Source organism: Mytilus californianus, unplaced genomic scaffold (genome assembly GCF_021869535.1).
Source record: "Mytilus californianus isolate M0D057914Y unplaced genomic scaffold, xbMytCali1.0.p SCAF_8, whole genome shotgun sequence".
In the NCBI taxonomy this organism is placed as follows: Eukaryota; Metazoa; Mollusca; class Bivalvia; order Mytilida; family Mytilidae; genus Mytilus; species Mytilus californianus.
In genome coordinates this window covers 51813194-51834548 of record NW_026262734.1, presented here as the reverse complement: position 1 = coordinate 51834548, position 21355 = coordinate 51813194, and the positions used below count along the sequence as shown (strand labels likewise).

At 32.1% G+C, this 21355-nt stretch overlaps 1 protein-coding gene across 1 annotated transcript; it reads left to right on the top strand.

Moving 5' to 3' along the window:
• The first annotated feature begins 657 nt into the window (after positions 1-657).
• LOC127710596 (nacrein-like protein) lies at positions 658-19859 on the top strand. Its single transcript, XM_052216545.1, has 9 exons — positions 658-879; positions 2602-2766; positions 3691-3866; positions 10327-10419; positions 12288-12323; positions 12770-12911; positions 15346-15584; positions 16870-16947; positions 19761-19859. The coding sequence occupies exons 1-9, from the start codon at positions 723-725 to the stop codon at positions 19800-19802; spliced, it is 1128 nt and encodes a 375-aa protein (XP_052072505.1). The 5' UTR covers positions 658-722; the 3' UTR covers positions 19803-19859.
• The last annotated feature ends 1496 nt before the right edge of the window (positions 19860-21355 follow it).

Here is a 21355-nt window from a genome sequence, read left to right as displayed (position 1 = left end):
CTTCCCAAATCAAAAAACATTTTATTAGATGTTTTGATAGAGCACAAAATTAAATTTGTGAGCGTTTACATGGTCTTAAGTAGAACATTAACTCACCTGATATGAAGAAAGCTTGAGAGATAGACGACACAGCACTAGTTTAGAAATATATATGGATATTTCCCGCTATGTAGTAAGTTTATTGAGAATTTTCCTACGATGATTATCATTCAATTTTAGTGGTGTATTTGACCTTTTAAAAAATGTCAAAAATGGATCCCTGATTACAAAGTCAAATGCATTATCAATAGATGAAAGGGAGATACAATAGACTATTTTCCTCTGACAAATGTTATAAGCACAATGACTATACAATCATACGTTATTCTATCGAGTAGGTCCATTGAGGGGCGATATATGTACATGTACATGTAGATTTGATTGAATTCAGGTACGGTACGTACGACTTTGTTGCACCTTGTTACACATGAACATAAATTAAATGATATGTATCTTAAAAAGTTCAAATTTTAACATGTTTAAGGTTACAAAAATAACCTTCATATAATGAAATGGATTGCGAAAAGTTTAATTGTAAAATGTAGTCACATGACTGCAAATATATTACAAAATAAAAATCTGATTTATGAAATGCAGTCATACTTATGCCCCGCCTCAATAAGCTAAATGATAGTATAAAACGGGGTGTGCGACCAAATGTATAGACCATTCGGCTGTACGGTATGGAACTCGTATTTCTGTTCGCTACCGTTGCCGCAGTGATCGTGTCCTTCGTTGACGGAGCTGGATATCTGCAGATACGACCTCCCTCACTGAACCAATGTTGCTATGAAGACATAAATGAAGCTCATTTCAGCTATGACAGAGATTTCTGTGAAGGTAAGATATAGGATAAGTGGAAACATTTGATTGAATTTAGACTTTTACATTTCACCTCCTTAATGTTGTGTGCTTAGCGGGGCAGCAGTAAAGATCAATCTAGCACAACAGCGGACGCTCCTTGCAAGGATTTATTTATGCAGGAGCTATTGCCAGCTATAGTTTCCACATTAGCACGCTGACATAAACATCACGAAAGTACTGATAATTTGTAGGCATCATCATCAAAATGATTTATATAAAATGGAGTTGTAATATAATTTCCAACTATCAACCAGAATTCAAAAGATATAAACAATTATTTGTCATCGTACGGCCTGCAACAATGAAAAAAATATGTGTCGTTTATATAGGTATCAACAAAAGGCCACGACATGAAACGTATGAAACAAATCTAACTAACAGCCTACTTTAAAACAAATACATTTACTTAAATAAAATATGACAAACATTAAGCAACGACAACCATTGAATTACAAGCTCCTGACTTTGGCCAGGCACATAAAGAATACCATGCAATGAGTATCTACAGAAGTTGGCTACGTATCACTACTTTTGACTGATACTAATACGACAAATGGGGTGTGGGAATTTTGGATATGCAATATACACATATATCAGTTTTTTTTAGGGCTGTCTCATGCTTAGATTTGGTTTAGATGACTTTGTGATCAATATTTGTATTAATTCTATATCTTTTTGGTTATTTCCGTATTGTTACAAACCTTTATTTTTCAGGAAAACATTATTCAGTTCAGTTTCCTACCACTCTACTTCAAAACAGTGTTGCAAATTATATTGTTTAATTAATGTTATGTACGCTTTAATACCATCTTTCGCCGGTTAAAAAGAATACAAGGCTTATAAGTTGGCACATCAAACGCGCGTTTCGTCTACATAAGATCAGTGTTCATTTAATCAAAATAATTTCAAAGCCAAATCAAGTTTTACAAGTTGAAGAGCATTAATAACCGAACATTCCAAAAATGTGTACCAATAAAGATGTTCTAAATTCTTGTGTACCAATAAAGATAATCTAAAGTTTGAATTATATTCAGTAAGTACTATTATATAGAGTGATAATACCGTTGTTGGAATCAGCGCCTTTGTCACATCTGATGCAGTACTAATTTCATTGGAATCGTTATTCTATTTCTACCATTATACCGATACATATTCTGGAGGACCGTTAGTCTATTAAAATATCATCAGGAATGTAGCCAGGACTTATGTACTGGCACATAAACATAGATATAATTTTCATTGAATTTGCTGTTATAAAATTTTGGAATTTTTTATAAAGTAAGGAATGTATTTATATCATATATAACAATAGTTCATTTCCTGGATTGGCCATACGTTTGGTTCTCTTTTGGTTCACCCTATTTCTTTAATCTTTGTATTACAATAATATTTTGTATGTACAATTAGGAAGGCCATTAGCATCACTGAAGAAGCATTGATTGTCGAAATGTGCATCTGTTGAAGTAACATTAGTACCTTTTATGTTTTTGTTAACTTAATAGAACTGACAAGAATCGGAATAAAAATATTTATCTTTAGTAATGATAAGACTGACTCGTCGGTTACGATATTTCTTCACACTCATCAATAAAATAGTTGTATATTGGAATTTGATATACTTGGTTAAGCTTATTAGAAGAGATAGTTCGTCAACTACTTTTAACAGAATAGCATGAGAATGCAAAAACGTATTTTCAGGACCAAAGAATTGGTGCAAAGTTCACCCGTGTTGGACGACTTGTGGGTCACAGAGGAGACAATCACCAATCAACATCAACACAAAAGAGACTAGTTATAAAAGTTATTCAAGGCTAAAGTTTGATAATATCAACACAAGAGTTCCTGCGACCATTAAAAACAACGGTTAGTAGTAACAGTTTTAGTATATAGATTATATATCAATCAGTAAAGGTTTCTATATTTTACACAGTCTAACAAACTGGAAACGGTTATTTTACATTTAGAATTTTATACATTTTAGCCAGGTATCGACGTGTCTTTATAATGGCGTACGTTTTGAAATATTAAACAAATTATTATCGACAGCTTGCCAGTTTTCCACATGACTATTCTTCACTTTCTTTTTCAAACCACTTTGGAAAAGCATTGTTGTACGAAATTTGTGTTTCTTCTAAAGCATAGTCAGATCAAAATATTTTGAGAGAATGTTCTGACGGTATTTCATTCTTGCAATTTTCGATTATCAATCGTTTGTCAAATTTAATGGTACATAATATTAAAAAAATATCCACGGGGGCGTATTTTCATTGTACGCCCATGGACAGTCGTTTAACACTTAACGATTTTAAAAGCATGTTAACAAAAACGAGCATAAGAAAAAAATCCATATAAGTATTTGGGACAGCTATCAATCTACACAAGTAACACAAGAAATTTACGGGTCACATTCAGTTCTTAACAAGACAAAATGTATATATGCAATATAACAAGCTCCAAATTGCCCCAGATTTGGCAAAGCTAAAAATAAAGAAGAAAAGGCAATAATGTTTGGCCTAAAATATTATCCAAATTAAAAGGTTACCATTTATGATCGTATATTTGCCCTGACATAACTAAGTTAAATGTAAATACCTCTTTATAAATTTGGTGCAATCAAAATGTTCATTTTTTATTTACAATTAATCAGAAACGCCCAAAAACAAGAGTTTGAATGCATTTTGATAAAAAACAATCTTTTAGTAAATTGTTTTGAAAAATATATAAAAAAAAACAACATTAAAATAAAATTCATACATTCTAAATGTCGTATCTTTATCCTGGAAACAGGTCATGCACCGGATTTTGATGTTCACGAAGATTTTGATGAAGAGATAACTGTATGTAATGTACCTGGAAGACCAAAAGAAAAGGAGTATAATTTTGCGCAGTTACATGTTCACCTTGGACGAGACGAAAATAAAGGATCTGAACATGCTATTAACAACATATTCAAACCGATGGAGGTGAGTATCCCTTTTACATTAAATAGGAAATTTATTATTCTTTAAGATATTCATAAACAGGTCTGATACTTATTCAAAATAAATTTATGAATGTTGTGGATATTAGAATATCACATTTTGAAAATAATTTAGAAATAAATAAAAGAGTACATACTACGCCTATTTCTAGAATAAGAAACACACTTCAAGGACTCGCAACACGGTTTGTGTTTTTACCGGTCGACAAAGCAGCCAACAATGTGGTGATGGTATGACGTAAATACTACACGGACGTTCTTAAGAATGACATTTTAGATTCTTCTACATTCAAGTCCATGAGCTCCATAAAGAATCATATAGTAAACAATCATATTATAACCACATCAAAGCTCAAGGTCTCTTCTGAACATTTGAAGGTCCCTACTATGCATTGGTTAACTAAACTACACAAAATACCAGTAACATATCGTTTCATCTCGGCGTCTAGTAAGTGTTCTACAATTAATCTTTCAGTCCTTTTAACTAGTTCCTTAACTACTATCAAAGAACTTATCATTAACTTTTGTAATAAAATATGAAAATAGTGGAATTAACTGTTTTGGAGAGTGACAATTCTTTGGATGTTTTACATAAATTACGTGCCTGTGATGGTCCCTTTGAATCTGTTCACAGTTTTGAATTGTCAACTCCTTACACTAAACTTCCACACAATGTTATCGAAACTTTTTAATTAGATGGTCGTTTGGTAAATCTGAATGCGAATATATTTGCTCCAACGCATTAAAAGCATTCTTCACTAATGAGAAAAGTAAATATTCTAGATATACTTACTGGAGGTGTCATAAGATGTTTGAAGCTGTTGATTGTCTCCTTGATAATATTTATGTACGTTTTGGCAATACAGTCGATGTACTGGTTTATGTATTTCTATGGGCACCAATTGCGCCACTTTAACAGACTTGTTCTTGTACTGTTATGAATCACAGTTTATTGCCAAACTCAGCAACGAACTTGTCTAAATTGCATTTAATCGATAAATTCAACAACACTTATCGTTATCTTAATGATATTTTTTTCGTTAAATAATCAAGACTTTTCTAAACATCCTGCCGAAATTTACCCAAGGAAACTTTGTAAATATAAATGGTAATAACTGTCCTTTCCTAGATTTAGATATTTCAGTTTTACACGGGAAACTAGACACTAACATTTACGATAAAAAGGACGATTTTTGTTCCCTTTTGTTAATTTTCCATTTTTGGACGGTGATATTCCTTTGTCACCATCTTACGGTGTTTATATATCACAACTCGTTCGCTATGCCGTGTCTGCTGTGAAGTTTCAGATTTCAATGAACGTAATCTATGTATTACTGGTAAATTATTTAGTCTGGCATTTCGTTACCACAAATAACTTAAAACCTTTACTAAATTCTTCCATAGATATAAAAATTTGGTTTGAAAGTTTGGTTGTACTTGTAGAAAACTTATTTTTAACGCTATAACACATCCTAATTTTTACGGAGATGTTGTTTACCGAGCCCGGAATTTAGATACGATTCGGGTAAACTTATCGATCCCTTAAATAAACTTATTCTAAAAAGTTACCATTTCAACACTATAATTAGATCTTTGAATATTGTTAGCTCACCTTCACTTGGCGTCCGTCGTCGTCCGTCGTCGTCTATCGTCGTCCGCTGTTGACTTTTACAAAAATCTTCTCCTCTGAAACTACAAGGCCAAATTTTATCAAACTTGGTCACAACCATCATTTGGGTATCTAGTTTCCGATGACCCGGTCAGTCAACCAAGATGGCCGACATGGCTAAAAATAGAACCTAGGGGTAAAATGCAAGTTTTGTCTATTATTTTGAAAATCGTTACAAATAAAGAAAATCTGACAGGAGTAAAAATTATCATAATGTTGTCCTCTTCTAATTGTTCATATACGTCAAAACTGTTAGGCGACTTCTTATAGGATTCATTGCCCTTAAATGACAAATTTTATCATTTTGTTTTCTTTTTTGCCTATTATCTTGAAAACTATAATAGATAGGGAGAAACTTCAAATCGCAAAAATGATCAGCAAAACAAGTTCTACAAATAAGTATGATAGTTGAAACTGCCAGTCGACTCCTTATTACAGTTATTGCCCTTTGATGGCGATTTCTACCAAATGTTTGCGTTTATGCATTGTATCTTAAAAATTATAATAGATAAATAGAAACTTAAATTATAAGCAAAAATGATCAGCAAGACAAGTTGTACAGTTTAGACAAAATGGCGAATTTGTCTGACGACTCCTTATTGGAGATACTGCCCTTTAACCATTTGTTTTGCGTTTTGCCTTATATGATAAAACTATAACAGATAAATAAACACTTTAAATCACAAAAATAATCAACAAGGCAAAATCTACCAACAAGTAAAATTTTGCCGATATAGTAAGTAGGCTGTCTGTCACTCTTTATAGGAGTAATTGCCCTTAAATGTGGATTGTTTACCCTCTTTTGTGTTTTGAGCAAAAACTAAAGAAGATAAAGAGAAAGCTAAACAGACTTAATGATCAGCAATACAAAATCAACAAAACAGAGGTTTTTGTAATGTCTTCAAAGTCAGAGAATGTCCTTTATTGAATATGTACATAGACCATGGTGAGCTAGACAGGCTCTTTAGAGCCTCTAGTGTTTATTGGTATTAATATTGATTTTGTTATCAGTAAATAACTAGAATTTTTTTTATATACATACGCACATTTATGGCTCTGCAATCTGTCGATACCTGTATCTTGGCATTGCACAAGGTCATGTTTTTTCTATGACGTCTTTACACTAAAACCATTAGATGCTGGATGTGTACTGGTTAATATTTTAGTATTAGATGCATGTTTTTTTGTATTAGTTGTTATTGGCCTTGAACTAGCTGTCAGTAACTGCGAGTACTCTCAGATTGGACTTAGTGTCTTTTTGTTGTGGGGATGTATAAGTACCCTGCCACGACTACTCTGTGTTTTTGTTAGCTTCTGTATGTATTTCCGCTTTGTATCGATCTGATGCGTTAAGATCTGATCAACTGTTTTTTATAGATTGTTCTTATGTAGTACTGTTACACCTAGGTCAAAGGGAGGGTTGGCGCGCCTTCAAATTAGTTTAACCCCGCCACATCTGTATGTGCTTGTCCCTATTCAGGAGACTGTAATTCAGTGGTTGTCGTTTGTTGCTGTATATCATATTTGTTTTTCGTTCATTATTTTGTACATTAATCAGAGCGTTAGTTTTCTTGTTTGAATTGTTTTACATTTGTTATTTAGGGGCTTTTTATAACTGACTATGCGGTATGGGTTTTACTTATTTTTGAAGGCCATACGGTGACCTATAGTTGTTAATTCCTGTGTGATCTGGTCTCTTGTGTGGAGAGTTGTCTAATTGGCAATCATACCATATCTTCTTATTTTTATATATACTAGCAATATCACAACTTAATTTGAGAATAAGACATTTACAAAATCATGAAGACTGCAAGACCGTACACAGGCTGATTAAAAACGGTATTTCACATCCTAAATTTTACGGTAATAGTGTACTTAAAGCGCGGAAATCACTATGTGATCCGTGTAAACTCATCGAACCTTTAAACATACTTATCAGTAAAGGTTATCTTACCGATGTTGTAATTAGATCTTTGAATATAGTTTATATTGGCAAAAATATCGATTTCGTCATCAGCAAATTAAAACATAACAAACTTTGTATTCTTTTCAAACGGGATGTATAAAGACACATCCACGTTCATTTTGATCAATATAGAGGTTAACTCTTAAGTATCCTACTGCCTGTCGATACATTTATTTTTGGCATTGCGCAAGTCATGTCTTCTTTGACTGTCTATGACGTTAAAATACTAAATCCCTGGGAAGTGTTTTAGTTGATTTTAGTCTATGATGCAGGATTTTTTATTATTAATTGTTTTTGGCTTTTAACTAGCTGTCAGTCACTGCGAGTACTCTCAAATCGTACTTTCTTGTTTATTTGACCTGTTGATACTAATTTTAATGCTGTGTTTGTTATTTAATGTTATTCGGGGTTATATCTGGTCTATATACCAGCTTTGGTGTTTGGTATTACTATCAATGTTCACTTCTTCGTACTATGAACATCAAAATTATTTATTTTGTAAAAATATTTCCTTTCTCTATTTGAACTGTACACGTATACCTAACAACAACATTATTTTCATTTACCTGTGATTAAAGAAATTGCAAATGGCTGATATTTTTGTTCAAGCATATTATTTTTCTTAAATTGTTTAACATTTCAGAGCGGTTTAACATGTTACTTTAATTATTCTTCCCTTAGTTTATTTATTTTCTATTTACATTGTATCATAGATCAAATTTATTTGTTCAATGTATGTTCACTGGTGTTAATATGTCTTTTGATTGAGTTAAACCATTTCAATTGATAATTTATAGTGTTTCTTTCTATGTTGTGATGTTACACTATTGTTTTAGATAAGGGTGAAGGTTTGGTACCATCAAAACGTTTAAACCCGCTTCAATTGTTTGCACCTGTCCTAAGTCAGGAATCTGATGTTCAGTAGTTGTCATTTGTTGATGTGGTTCATAATTAAGTGTTTCTCGTTTCTCGTTTTTTATATAGATTAGACCGTTGGTTTTCCCGTCTGAATGGTTTTACACTAGTAATTTTTTGGGCCCTTTATAGCTTGCTGTTCGATGTGAGCCAAGGTTCCGTGTTGAAGACCGTACTTTGACCTATACTGGTTTACTTTTATAAATTTTGACTTGGATGGAGAGTTATCTCATTGGCACTCATGCCACATCTTCTTATATCTACTACCTTCATAACACAGATACATGTTTACAGAACACAACCATATACAGCCAAACTTTACGTGCACGCACTCCAATCAAAATCAGGAATAATATCATAGCTCTATGTGATTTCAGCATATCCTGCTTCTTACATATTTAATGCAGCAACCGTATGTTATGTTCTGTGTTACTGTGACCGTTTCCCTACTGAGATGATGATATAAGATAAATGGAAACTTGAGAAATTTATGTGATCGCGATTTTGGTCTTATGTCAGACATAAGATTTTAAAAGCGTTTACTAACTATTTCAAATCGTCATCTCCACCATTATAGAAAATTTATAAATGGATAACACATCAATATCTTAAACACGTATGGAGGTAAATGAAAATGTGTACCTTATATAACTCTATGAATATTTTCAATTATTTTTTTAATGAGCTTTTTAGATTTGATATATTTTTTAAAACAGAATTTGCCAATAAGCAGACGAACTAGAAATTATTTTTTTATTTATTATCAAAAATATGTAAAAATGATAACACATGTTTATGATTAGAAAGATATAAGTCCTGCCTGGTTAAAAAACATTTTACTCTTAACAAAATCAATTCTGGAACTGACAATAATAAAGAACCATTTGGTTTTTGGTTCAGGATACTTTTTACGTTTTATTCACAACAAAACGGGTTTGTTTATTGGTATTGCTTGTGTTTCCTTTCTTGTCTTATCATTTAATCTGTAAATATAATGTATCTATTAAATAAAACGGCATTTCTCATCATACATTCTTTCGTCAACAACATTATTACAATAAAAATTATTTGTAAATACGTTTAAATCGATAAAAGTGCTTCTTCAACGATAAATCGACACTCATCCTGTATTTGGTTTAGGCTTTTCTTGTTTGAAAGCTCTTAACGCTTCACCGTAGATACGCATTCCTGGCTTTCACAAAAGAGGCGAAAGATACCAAAAGGACATTTAGATTCATAAGTCGAAAAAAAACTGACAACGCCATGGCAAAAAAAAAAAAAAAAAAACAAACACAAATAACAGTGTACAAATGTTTAGGTTGGAGCGATCTTGATGAAGGTAAACCAAGAAAAGCACTTCGAACACGCGAAATTTATAAAGGTATATTTCATTTCAAGACCTAAATACATTGTTATATTTATTCTTTCTTCCCATGATTTGACGACTTTAAATACTTACTTGCTTCTTATAAATACTACCTATGTCTACTTAATGTATAAGGAGACTTAATAAAACATGTGTGACAAATACGTCAGCACGTTTATCTTCAACTGGCGATAAACCACTTCTTATATATATATATCACATGTTCGTAATACGCCATCCTTATATTAATTCTTATGTTTATAGCAATATCAATTAATGATAAAAGATCTCTGTTTTAAACAATTTATCAAACTATCGATCTTCATAGCGGATTGTTCTTACATAACAAACGCTCAAACTCAATTTTAAAGAAAAAATGAAATAAGCTGCTTTGGTTGACCTTTGCTTTGGGCTATTTTGAACTTACTTATTCGGGCTTGCGTACGGTATTCTCTTATATGACCATGTCATTCGTATTAGCAGTTCCAGAAAACAAGTCGTGTTATTATGAAATTGTTATGTTTTAGGCCCACATGGTATTCTACGACAGCGAGTATGAAGGTGTTGGGGAAGCTAAACCAAAGAAAAATGGACTGGTGGTGTTAAGTGTTATGATAGAGGTAAGAGCGTAATATTAAATTCAGCAGCTACACATAACGAATTTCAGAAAAATGAACGTACTGTTGTTTAATTCTGTTCTTGTAAATATCAAATTTGCTATATTTTACTTTCGATGGACGTGTGCAATTTAAAAAAGAACAATATTATCGGGAATAGTTTGTTTCTGAAATGGCGGATATATCTGAAATAATACTGAAAGGATAAAATAAGATTAGATTTTATGTAAAGAGGTCTTGTAAACGTTTTCCTTTGAGGCAATCCATCTTAACCTTTGTTAAATGTCGAACTCAGAAAAAAAAACTGTTTGAGACTCAGCTAAGAAAAAGAAAGCTAAAGATATGAAAACAGACGACATTAGTTGAACTCTCAAATTCTTATTTTCCAAATTATGTTCAATATTTGAGTAATGGTACGAAATGACATAGTCTTGGCACTTGTATTCGATGCAGACATGTCAGTTGTCACACCACTTTGATGTCAAACCCAAATGAAATCAAATATTTGTTTAACATTTTGGTTTTGTCGAATTCAATAATACATCTTTGGGTCATGCAAAATTATATGCGTTCAACATCCACGTTTTTGTATAGAAAGCACAATATCTTTGGAAGTTAATGGCTTAAATATATCAAGTTATCAAAAACATTCAAAAGGAGGTTATTTTTATTACAGTTTTCACGGTTTCGTTAATTATATGATAAGTCAACATTATGCATGAACATTGAATGAACAATACACTATGATATAAAAATATAACTAGTTTGTTATCGAACTTAATAACATGGCTTGTATAGCATGTATAGTGTTTGTGGGATTCAATAACTTTATCTTAAATGGACTTTTGATACTGAGAGTTTTGTCCAAATGATTTATTGATACATATGTGATATAAACAGATCAGAAGTATAAGTTAACATACATACTTCCGTTATTGAAAAAAAAAACATATTCTCGAACGTTCTAAACCAAAATGCAGATTCTTATTAACCTTTTCTTAGTAATGACTCAGTCAAAACATCATTGAGTAAATTGGTTAAAAATTTCAATTATACTATAATGTCTGAGAACGGATTGATGAATGAAACGAAATGTTCGAACACGTAATCTAAATAAGATATTACCCAATGACTTACAAAAAAATTATCAATTTGTCAACATTGAATCTTCAACAATGGACAGATGTCTATATTTTTCAATACAGTTAATAAACTAGACATATACAAGTTAGGCAAAAACATTGCATGATCCACTATCGACAGCTGTATGCCTATTGAATATTTCAATCGTAAATATAATCATTCCAGAAGACGAATATTTTTCAAGTCCAGGATAATTTGATTGGTGTTACTTGGGTAAATAGGCAAACCTTATTGAATACAATATGTATGTACAAAACTATCAAGGCACAGTTTACGCATTGCTTGGTATGTTTCTAGCGTTTAGTGAATGGCATATAAGATAAAGATGGACTAGGATAAAACAAACACTATTCAAATAATTTAGAGAAAACAAAAATTGAAAGGCAACACTAGTCTTGCAACATTAACGAATACATCGTTCACTTTATATAAGTACTTGTAGCGGGCATTTATGGTTATGCTGCCAGTAATATAATGGAAATAATCAGCACTTCATATGAGACAATGTATTACCTGTCATAAATATTTTGAGAGGTTTAGCTCGCTATAAATACCAGGTTTAATCCACCATTTTCTACATAAGGAAATGCCTGTACCAAGTAAGAAATGTGACAGTTGTTTTCCATTCATTTGATGTGTTTGAGCTTTTGATTTTGCCATTTAATAAGGGACTTTCCATTTTGAATTTCCTTGGAGTTCGCTATTTTTGTTTTTTTTACTTTTTATAGGTATGCGGAAAATCCAAGAAAAACAATGAATGTGGGGTAAGTTATAGACTCTGAGAATGTTGTTGACCGTAAATACTCTGATTCTTATTTCTAAATGTATATCCATTTTATAACACTTTTATGAGTTAAGGGATTGTAAAATACTAACTACGCTTACAGATATTATATGACACACCGGTAAATTTTAGGAAAGTACTTGTGTATAACTGTAAGTGAATCCAATACTTGAAACTGTCAGTTTAAACTTTAACATGTTTTAGACTGTTTACGATCCAACAAAAGAAAGGTTAAGTCTGCAATTTGTATTTCACATTATTCGAATATGGACAATGCTATAGGTTAAGATATAAAAGAAACTGATAAGAAAAGAATAAGTTAAATGTGGGAAAAGAGACGTATTAACTTATAATGTATCTGTATGCATTTAATAAAGCTGAAAACAAAATAAATTTCTAGTATATTATAAATTATTGTGTTGGTAGGTTCATGGATCATGTAAAGTCAGATTTGCAAAGAAGCTTAGTAAACTGATGGAAAAATACTATGAAAAAGTGCGAAGATTTCCTCATGAGTCGGTAAACCCTATTACCATGTACATGAGCTTGTTTGGTCTTTCCAAAAAGAGTGAGTATGATTTAATTAAACAGAAACCAAAAACTGCTATAAAATTCCGTGGTATCACAGACCTTTCTAAAATTTTGCGTTTATACATTTAGAAATTTAAGCGAAATTAGGGTTTCATCTGCCTCAGGCAAAGTTATTTTTCCCATATACACAGAGCTTTTAAACTGTTTCGGTTCTAATACATACTTGGCATTCAAACATTCGGCTTTAAGCGTACCTGATAAAGGTAAATCCAGGAAAGTGCTTCGGACGCATTACATTTATAAAGTGTGTGGGTTTTCATTTTTGTCAATGAAATATTATAATAAAATGTGAGTAATTAAGATATGTTATGAATTAGAAAAAGAAATAAAACAGTAACAAAACACTGCTATATAATATCAACACCACAGACTACTTATGACGACTGATTCACGATCACAAAAAAGAAAATGATATGTCTCAATATAAATTTAGAATAAAAGCTACATGTTTTATAAATCATAATTTCATTGTTTATTCTAAAAGTAACGCAAAATTGATCATTATCTATAAACATATACATTATGTTAGACAACATTCGGTGGCATGGTTGTTGATTGTACTAAAGAAATCTATAATTTGTGAAATAGTTAAGTCGTAACCACAATCCCCTCCTTTTCCCCGAATGTGACCAACTAAGATACATTTATCACCGAGTTTGTACTAACATGAGCAACACGGCGGGTGCCACATGTCGCACAGGTTTTGCTTACCCTTCCAGAGCACAGGAGATTCCCCCGGCTTTTCATGGGGTTTGTGTTGCGCAGTCTTAAGTTTTCTGTGTTGTGTTTTGCATACCGTGGTTTGCCTTTTGCATGATCGTTTTTCATTTTTTCCATGGCACTGTCAGTTTTGTTTCGACTTTTGAGTTTGATTGTCCCTTTGGTGTCTTTTCCTCTCTTTTATCATGTTTATACTGCTGTTTGATATAAAAGAATATGAAAATGATACCCAACAGACTGTTCAGATATAATTCATTGTTGTAAATCGTATATCTATTGATAATGTTCTCGTTCGTTGGTCTGCTGCCTCACTGTCGTTTACAGATCATCTTTCAGTATTAAGGGAAACAATTGATATATATGTGAACAAAATAACTGTCTTAGTCTGTATGGTATTTGTTTTTGATCAGAAACGCTTATAGCAAAGTTTCGCAGGCAAAATAGTTTATCAATACAAAAAACAAAAAAAAAACAAAACAAAAAAACAAAACAGAACATAGTATGTAGTATGACCTTTGTATCAATCGCCTTAATTGCAAGTTAAATGAATACAACTGTGATGAGCGCAATGATATTTCCTGCTATATAAGCATTATTCTATATTTGACTCCAAAGTAATTTCAAATGACTCATGCCTTGGTGAATAAAAAGAAAAAAAAAGAACGACGATTAAGCAGCCTCCATAGTTTGTAATATCGATCTTTTCACCAAAATAAAGTAGTTCTTTTTATATCAGGTGCATAGGAACGTGATAAAGAGCCCTCGTAATTACTAATTTGAATGCAACTACTTTAGGAGCTATACACGGTATCTTTAGCTTCAACAACCACCTAAAGCCATCCAAGGTCAACGTTTGCTCTAATTAAATGTTAAGAGACAGGGCACATATCGTCAGATATTAGTAGTCAGCACTTAGTGTTAATATGAACTGTCATTGCCTTGATAAACGACCTTCCACCATTTTGTTATATTCTGCGACGACCATGCGCCTAGCATGTAAAAACAGAAGTTATACATCATATCCAATTCCCAAAAGAGAAAGTTTCAGTAAGAGAGTGTTACCTTGTCTTTTCGCGAAATCTTTCTAGTAAGTACTTGTCTGTTACATATTTAATGTTTGATGCGGTCAAGGGCTTTAATTACTATAATTTAAATCTGCTGCAGGCATATAGATATAAAAATAATTTATATATATAAATACATAGACTACCGTAGATTCCTTATCATTCGTGGGATACCAATTTTCGTGGATTTTATCGGTAAAGGGAGACCACGAATTTAAATATTCAATGAAGTACAAATTTGCTAAAGGCTTGTATGCTGACTTTGGCAAAACCACGAAATCAAATATACACGAAAATATATTTGTTCCTCAAACCACAAAAATTGATACCCACGAAAAAAAATGAATCCACAGTACATATAGAACATTAGTTCCCGTTACACTGTTACATAAGTATCTAACATAGTTTGTAAATTTCAAGATCATCAATATATAAGACTGCCATGAAGTACATACATGAAAATACAATTACCTATGTGTCATTGATTTCAGTTAAATCATGCATAGAGTACGTTTTGCTTTCCGATAGCATTACCAAACAAATAAAGCAACAGTTGTAGCACGATCAATGATATGTTATCATAATCATTGTATTTGCCTCATTCCGTTCTTTCAATTCTAAATATAGAAAGTTGTTCGAACAATAAGTGTGGTCGAACGCCAAGTCCAGACTTTATAGAAGAGAGATGCCAAAAAGAAGAGCAAAACGACAGATCATTTAGAGTTACAGAAGGTATCACTCCTCAAGATGTCCTTCCGTATGACACACATCGATTCTACACGTATGCAGGATCTCTCACTACACCTCCATGTTATGAAACTGTACAGTGGGTTGTTTATAAATGCCCAATAAAAGTTTCTAGAAAGGCAAGTATACAATTACATGCATTGTATCAATTTACTTAGCTGATAGTGTCCTTTTTCAAAAAGAGTGCAAAAGAGTGCTCTGCAAGTGCTTTCATTTCACAATATGTTGTTTATTGAATTTAACCTGAATATTGCGGCTAAACAGGTTCTACGGTAAGGTTCTTTTTATAAATAAAAATGATAATCTGGGAGTAAACATTCACACTTATGACACATTTTATATGTATGGTTATTGGCTGAATAGAATACAGACCCTTAATAACATTCATAACCAATGTTCATATTTAAGTTTTTTATTTCGTTTACTCTTTGTATTGTCTTTGCATATGAATACATGTATATTTCTGATATGAAATTGAATAATAGATACTAATACAAAATGAAAAATAGATACTAATACAACAATTAATGAATGTTTGTTTAGATAAGTTTCAAGACAACGATATTGACGTTTTTCATTGATTTTACGTCTATATCCCAAGCTGTTAAATTTTTAGACGATGTTACGTAAACATTTGACAATTCATCTTATTACTGGTATACATGATTTGACGTGCATATTTTCCCTGTTTGAACAGTGTTGAATGGTCGCCCGTTTTCATGGCGTAAAAAAAGCGAAATCATATGAAAGCTAAAACAACCTTAATTGAATCTTGAAATGAAGTACTAAGATCAAGCAAACCACATGTTGATTGTAAAACGATGTAATTTATAACACATCGGTTAGAAAATAGTTCTGTTTGGAATAAACTAATAGTATTGATGAAAAGTATCTAGCTTATCGATTTGTGTTCGATACGTTCGAAAAATTGTATTTACCATGAACACTGTGATGGATGCCACATACAGATCATGCACTTCTTATCCTTCCAGACCTTCTTAGTTTATTCCCGGTTAATGTGGAGTCCCTGTTGTTTAGTCTGTTGTTTTTATGAATTGTTTCTATACTGTACTATTAAATGTATTACTTGTCCTTTCGTAGTTTTATGCAATGGTTTTGCCAGTTTCTCTTTTACTTATGCATTTTATTGTGTCTTTGGAGGTCTTCACTCCTTTTTTTACACTTTACATATATAATCTTTCTCTGGAAACTTGTGTTTTCGAATTTTATCAACTCTCATAACATTGATAATAAAATGTCGATGCACAATCATTAAGTGTAAGTATGAATTCGGTACATTACATATGTATTTTTATTTGCTTGAAATTAAATAAACCTTGCCAAACATATTTTACTCTATTGACCAATGTTAGTAATTCAATAGTGACCTCTGTATCTTTGTAGGCTTTTAGAATGTTACAGTTGGTGCAAGATTCACATTTTCTTCCCCTTACACACTTTGGTGTACGAAGACCTTTACAGGTAAGGAAGAATTTAAGATTGTTTTAAAAAATGTCATGCTATTTCAGTGAAATATTTTTAAAGTGGAATATTTTGAGTGGTATGAGTCTGAAAACACATTTGATGGAAAATGGATTTAAAATAGGGAATTACCATGATTATTAGTAGGCAGGGCAAGTCATATTTGTGTTTTTGATAGCTTTTTCTGACTTTTTCTAATTATTAGTCTTACAGGTATAAAACCACTAATTCATAGCCCCATTGCTTTCTATGTTAAATTCTGCAATTTCAAGCATACATGGCTACTTTGTCTGAATTTCAAATAAAGTGGCAGTTATTTCATGTCAAAACTGTACCTTATGCTGACTTGTGCTGAAAAAATCAACATACCTTTAATTGCATATTAGAGCGTACTGGTTCCCGGAAGTTTGATAGTACAAAAACAGGAACTTCTGATCTGAACAACAGGCCAAATGAGCCCTCCTATTAAAATTTCATATACTTCTTTATTATTTAAATAAAACTTTCAACAAGGGTTCTACAGTGATCCCAAGTCCCCAAGCTTTCATTTGATACTAAAACTACCCAAATATTCCCACTATTGACAAAGATACAGCTATGCATAGGAACTATTTTGTTTAAAATATGTACTACTTTCTTGTATGTTCTTTCCGACCGGGCCTGAATTAGTGGTTCTATACCTATAACAGCACCAAACTTGTTATATTGACTTCTGCTTGACTTAATTTCCTTCTATGATCTATTTCTAGCATAGAAAAACACATAAAGCTTTTGTCAAAACACTATATCACTGAATTCAAGCTCAAATTGGACTGGTAGTAACATATGCGTTAAACAAAGAAAACTACATATGGATACCAATAGTGACAGATATGACACTTTTTCAATTTTTACCAGTTCTGATTTGTTAATATCTACTCAAATAACAGTGTTCTTACCTATATGTCTTATTTTTATCAGAAATTCTTCCTTGAATATAAATACAGTGGTCCAAACATAAAATATAATTGATAATTTTGTCCCCCCTTTTTTCTACATGTTGGAAAAGGAGAGTGATTTGGTAAAAAAATCATACTTTTATGTATAAACATGGATCAACAAGAGCAATTTATGTATCTCCAAGCTAGACAACTTGCTAAAATGGTTATAAAATGCATTTCAAGAGAGATTTTGGAATTCCTATATAAGTATACACCAATTTTCCTTGAAATAAATAATTCACCAAGAAACACAATAAAACTTGAACACTCACTAGATAATTTGACCAAAAACAATATTTATACTATAAACTAGTCATAATATACAAGTTTCATTGGTTTCAGTGTTAGATAATCCAAAAATTTAAATTTCAGGTAAAATCTTAACTGTGTGCATGCTAAATGACCAAAAAAGGCTAAACTACCTTATTATAGCAATTTGAGGGCTGTAATTTGACACTAACATAATTGTTACATAAAAAAAATAATGTAACATGATTTCTGACAACAAATGTGACCAATTTTCACTGTAAAGGGTATGATTTCTAAAAATAGAATTTCACATGCCTGTCAGTAATAGGTATAAAACCACTAATTCATAGCCCCATTGCTTTCTATGTTAAATTCTGCAATTTCAAGCATAAATGGCTACTTTGTCTGAAGTTCAAATAAAGTGGCAGTTATTTCATGTCAAAACTGTACCTTATGCTGACTTGTGCTGAAAAAATCAACATACCTTTAATTGCATATTAGAGCGTACTGGTTCCCGGAAGTTTGATAGTACAAAAACAGGAACTTCTGATCTGAACAACAGGTCAAATGAGCCCTCCTATTAAAATTTCATATACTTCTTTATTATTTAAATAAAACTTTCAACAAGGGTTCTACAGTGATCCCAAGTCCCCAAGCTTTCATTTGATACTAAAACTACCCAAATATTCCCACTATTGACAAAGATACAGCTATGCATAGGAACTATTTTGTTTAAAATATGTACTACTTTCTTGTATGTTCTTTCCGACCGGGCCTGAATTAGTGGTTCTATACCTACAGAAGAACTAATCAGTTTTAGCTACATTTTCGGTCCATTTAATTAAATTCCTAACTTATCATCGGTTAATCCCACCCAAAAAACTCAATCAGGATACCAGGCATATAATTTGTACGACAGACTTGCATTTCGTCGACATGAGACTAATCAATTTCTCTCGAATCAAAAAAGTTAAAACGCTAAATCAAGTACAAAGTTGAATAGCACTGTGGACCAACAATTCCGAATGCAAACTTTCCTTAACCGTTCAAACATTATTGATAAATTTGCAATTGTCTTTGTTACAACCCTTGTTTATAGTTATTTCAATGATACGTTTTTGTTTGATTGAGACCTTGATAACCTAAACCGTATGCGTTAGTGCTTTAATCATTTGTCACTGAGAAATAAGCAAACAACAATCAGTCAATCAAACATAAATGATACACGATTCATTGATACAATCATTACAAGAAGATGGTTTCCGTAACAAAAATATATAACTAACCAACATTATACATTTTTACTTCGACTTTGCAATTGTTTTGCTACAATTCATCGTTGCGTGCATATGATCTGCAGAATAAAGTATCATCGAACTTAAGTTTTATTGCACATATACCTAATGAGCAACACATCTGAACGTTTCGTGAGGCTTGTGTTAACCAAAATTTAACAAAAAGATACTTTAAAATGCACACTGAATCTTTGTCATGCTTTTCCAATAAACAGCTATGTAATATTTTAGGTTCATTGAGATAAATGCCTTTGATTTATATATAAATACATATATTTTTCTTTTTCAGAAAAATAAGAAAGTGGTTGTCTACAGCAACTTTAGGAATTGACAATGAAAAACACCTGTATTGCAATTAAACAAACATGAAATAAAGACTAAATTCTAAGTCATAAGCAATTTACTCTCGCCGTATTTGACAATTTTATCAAAGATAATAGAGAGTCCAAAACAAACTGATAAAGCCATGGAAAAAAAAAGACCAAACGACAAATATCAATATACAAATCACAACATAAAAAAATTAAGACTAAACAACACGAACCCTACCAAAAACTTGTAGTTATCTCAGATGCCCCGGAAGGGTAAAAGGGTAAGTATATACTACTCCACATGTGGCACCCATCGTATTGCTCATGTAAGCACAAACCCGGTGATGAGTCTAATTCGATATGTCACATTAGACGAAAAGGGGACGGGATTGTGGTTACGACTTTTGGAACAGGTCATTTGTGAAACAGGTATTCCATAACAGTCATCCACTAGTGATAAAGCCCGTAAAATTTTCGAAGGTATAATTTCATCTTGATCACTTGGAACTCTTGTTTTAATAGCCTACTTGTGAGCAGCAACACTCTATCAAAAAAATCATGATATGAAATACAAGCCCCTTAATATCGTATCACCTGGGAGATATATACCCCATATGCAGGCGCTGCTGGAATGCTGCTACATAGAAATAGAATATGCACTATTAGGAAGCAGCAATCATCTCTTTTGTAGAGGATAACCTTAGGAATATACTGAGTGCTCAGTAGATTCGTGTATCATAATCTCATCATAGATCATTTTATTATATGACTATATTTTTTCTGTTTTCTTATTGGCTAAATGCATAGGAAATCCTCTTCGATAAAACATTATAATCACCGCGGCAAAAATCACTAGAGGTTAACATAAGATTTGTAACAGCGTCCGTGTACCTTAATTTTAAATATTCCAAGGCAACGTCAATGACGTAGGTTTTTGATGACGTCATGTAAATTCCTGTTTTTTTTTCTTTCTCTTCTTGTATTCGGTGCATTTTTTCTCTTCATTTGTATTTGTTCGGCATACAGCCTATCATGAATAAATAACTAATCGCTTATACAAATATACAGGAAATGACGGGACGTCTGAAAGGCGGAATATATATTTTGCACTCAACGGATATGAAAAATCTTAAGTCCAAGAAACATAGACAATACAATAGCAAAAATGAGACTGGTGCACTCCAGGAAATTAAGCCATGCACCAATCGTGATGTCCATTGTATTAAACATGTTTTGTTTGGATCGATAATACATTTGCTTGATTTAACCGTTCTATTTAAAGGTTTTGTTGACTTAGTATAGGCTTTCTTTTCTTCAATGTTTTGTTACTCCGTAAATAGTGTATCATTTCAAGAGCCATGTGACATGTTTTGTGTAATCAAGTATCACAAACAAATCTTACAATGAATGAAAATTTTTATACTTCAAATCGGAGTAATTTGAAAACAGGTGTTACAAAACAATGTTGAAATTCCAAGAAATGTGTTAGGTCTTTCATATTAAAAGGAGAGAATAAACGAAAGTAGCAAAGGATAAAGCAACTACTTCAATCAAAGAACAGCAAAAAAAAATT

Excerpts from the sequence above, each read along its gene's own strand:
- LOC127710596 (XM_052216545.1), top strand. The coding sequence starts at position 723 with ATGGAACTCGTATTTCTGTTCGCTACCGTTGCCGCAGTGATCGTGTCC. Across the intron at positions 3,867-10,326 it reads ACATATTCAAACCGATGGAG|GCCCACATGGTATTCTACGA; the intron begins GTGAGTATCCCT and ends GTTATGTTTTAG. Across the intron at positions 12,912-15,345 it reads GTTTGGTCTTTCCAAAAAGA|AAAGTTGTTCGAACAATAAG; the intron begins GTGAGTATGATT and ends TTCTAAATATAG.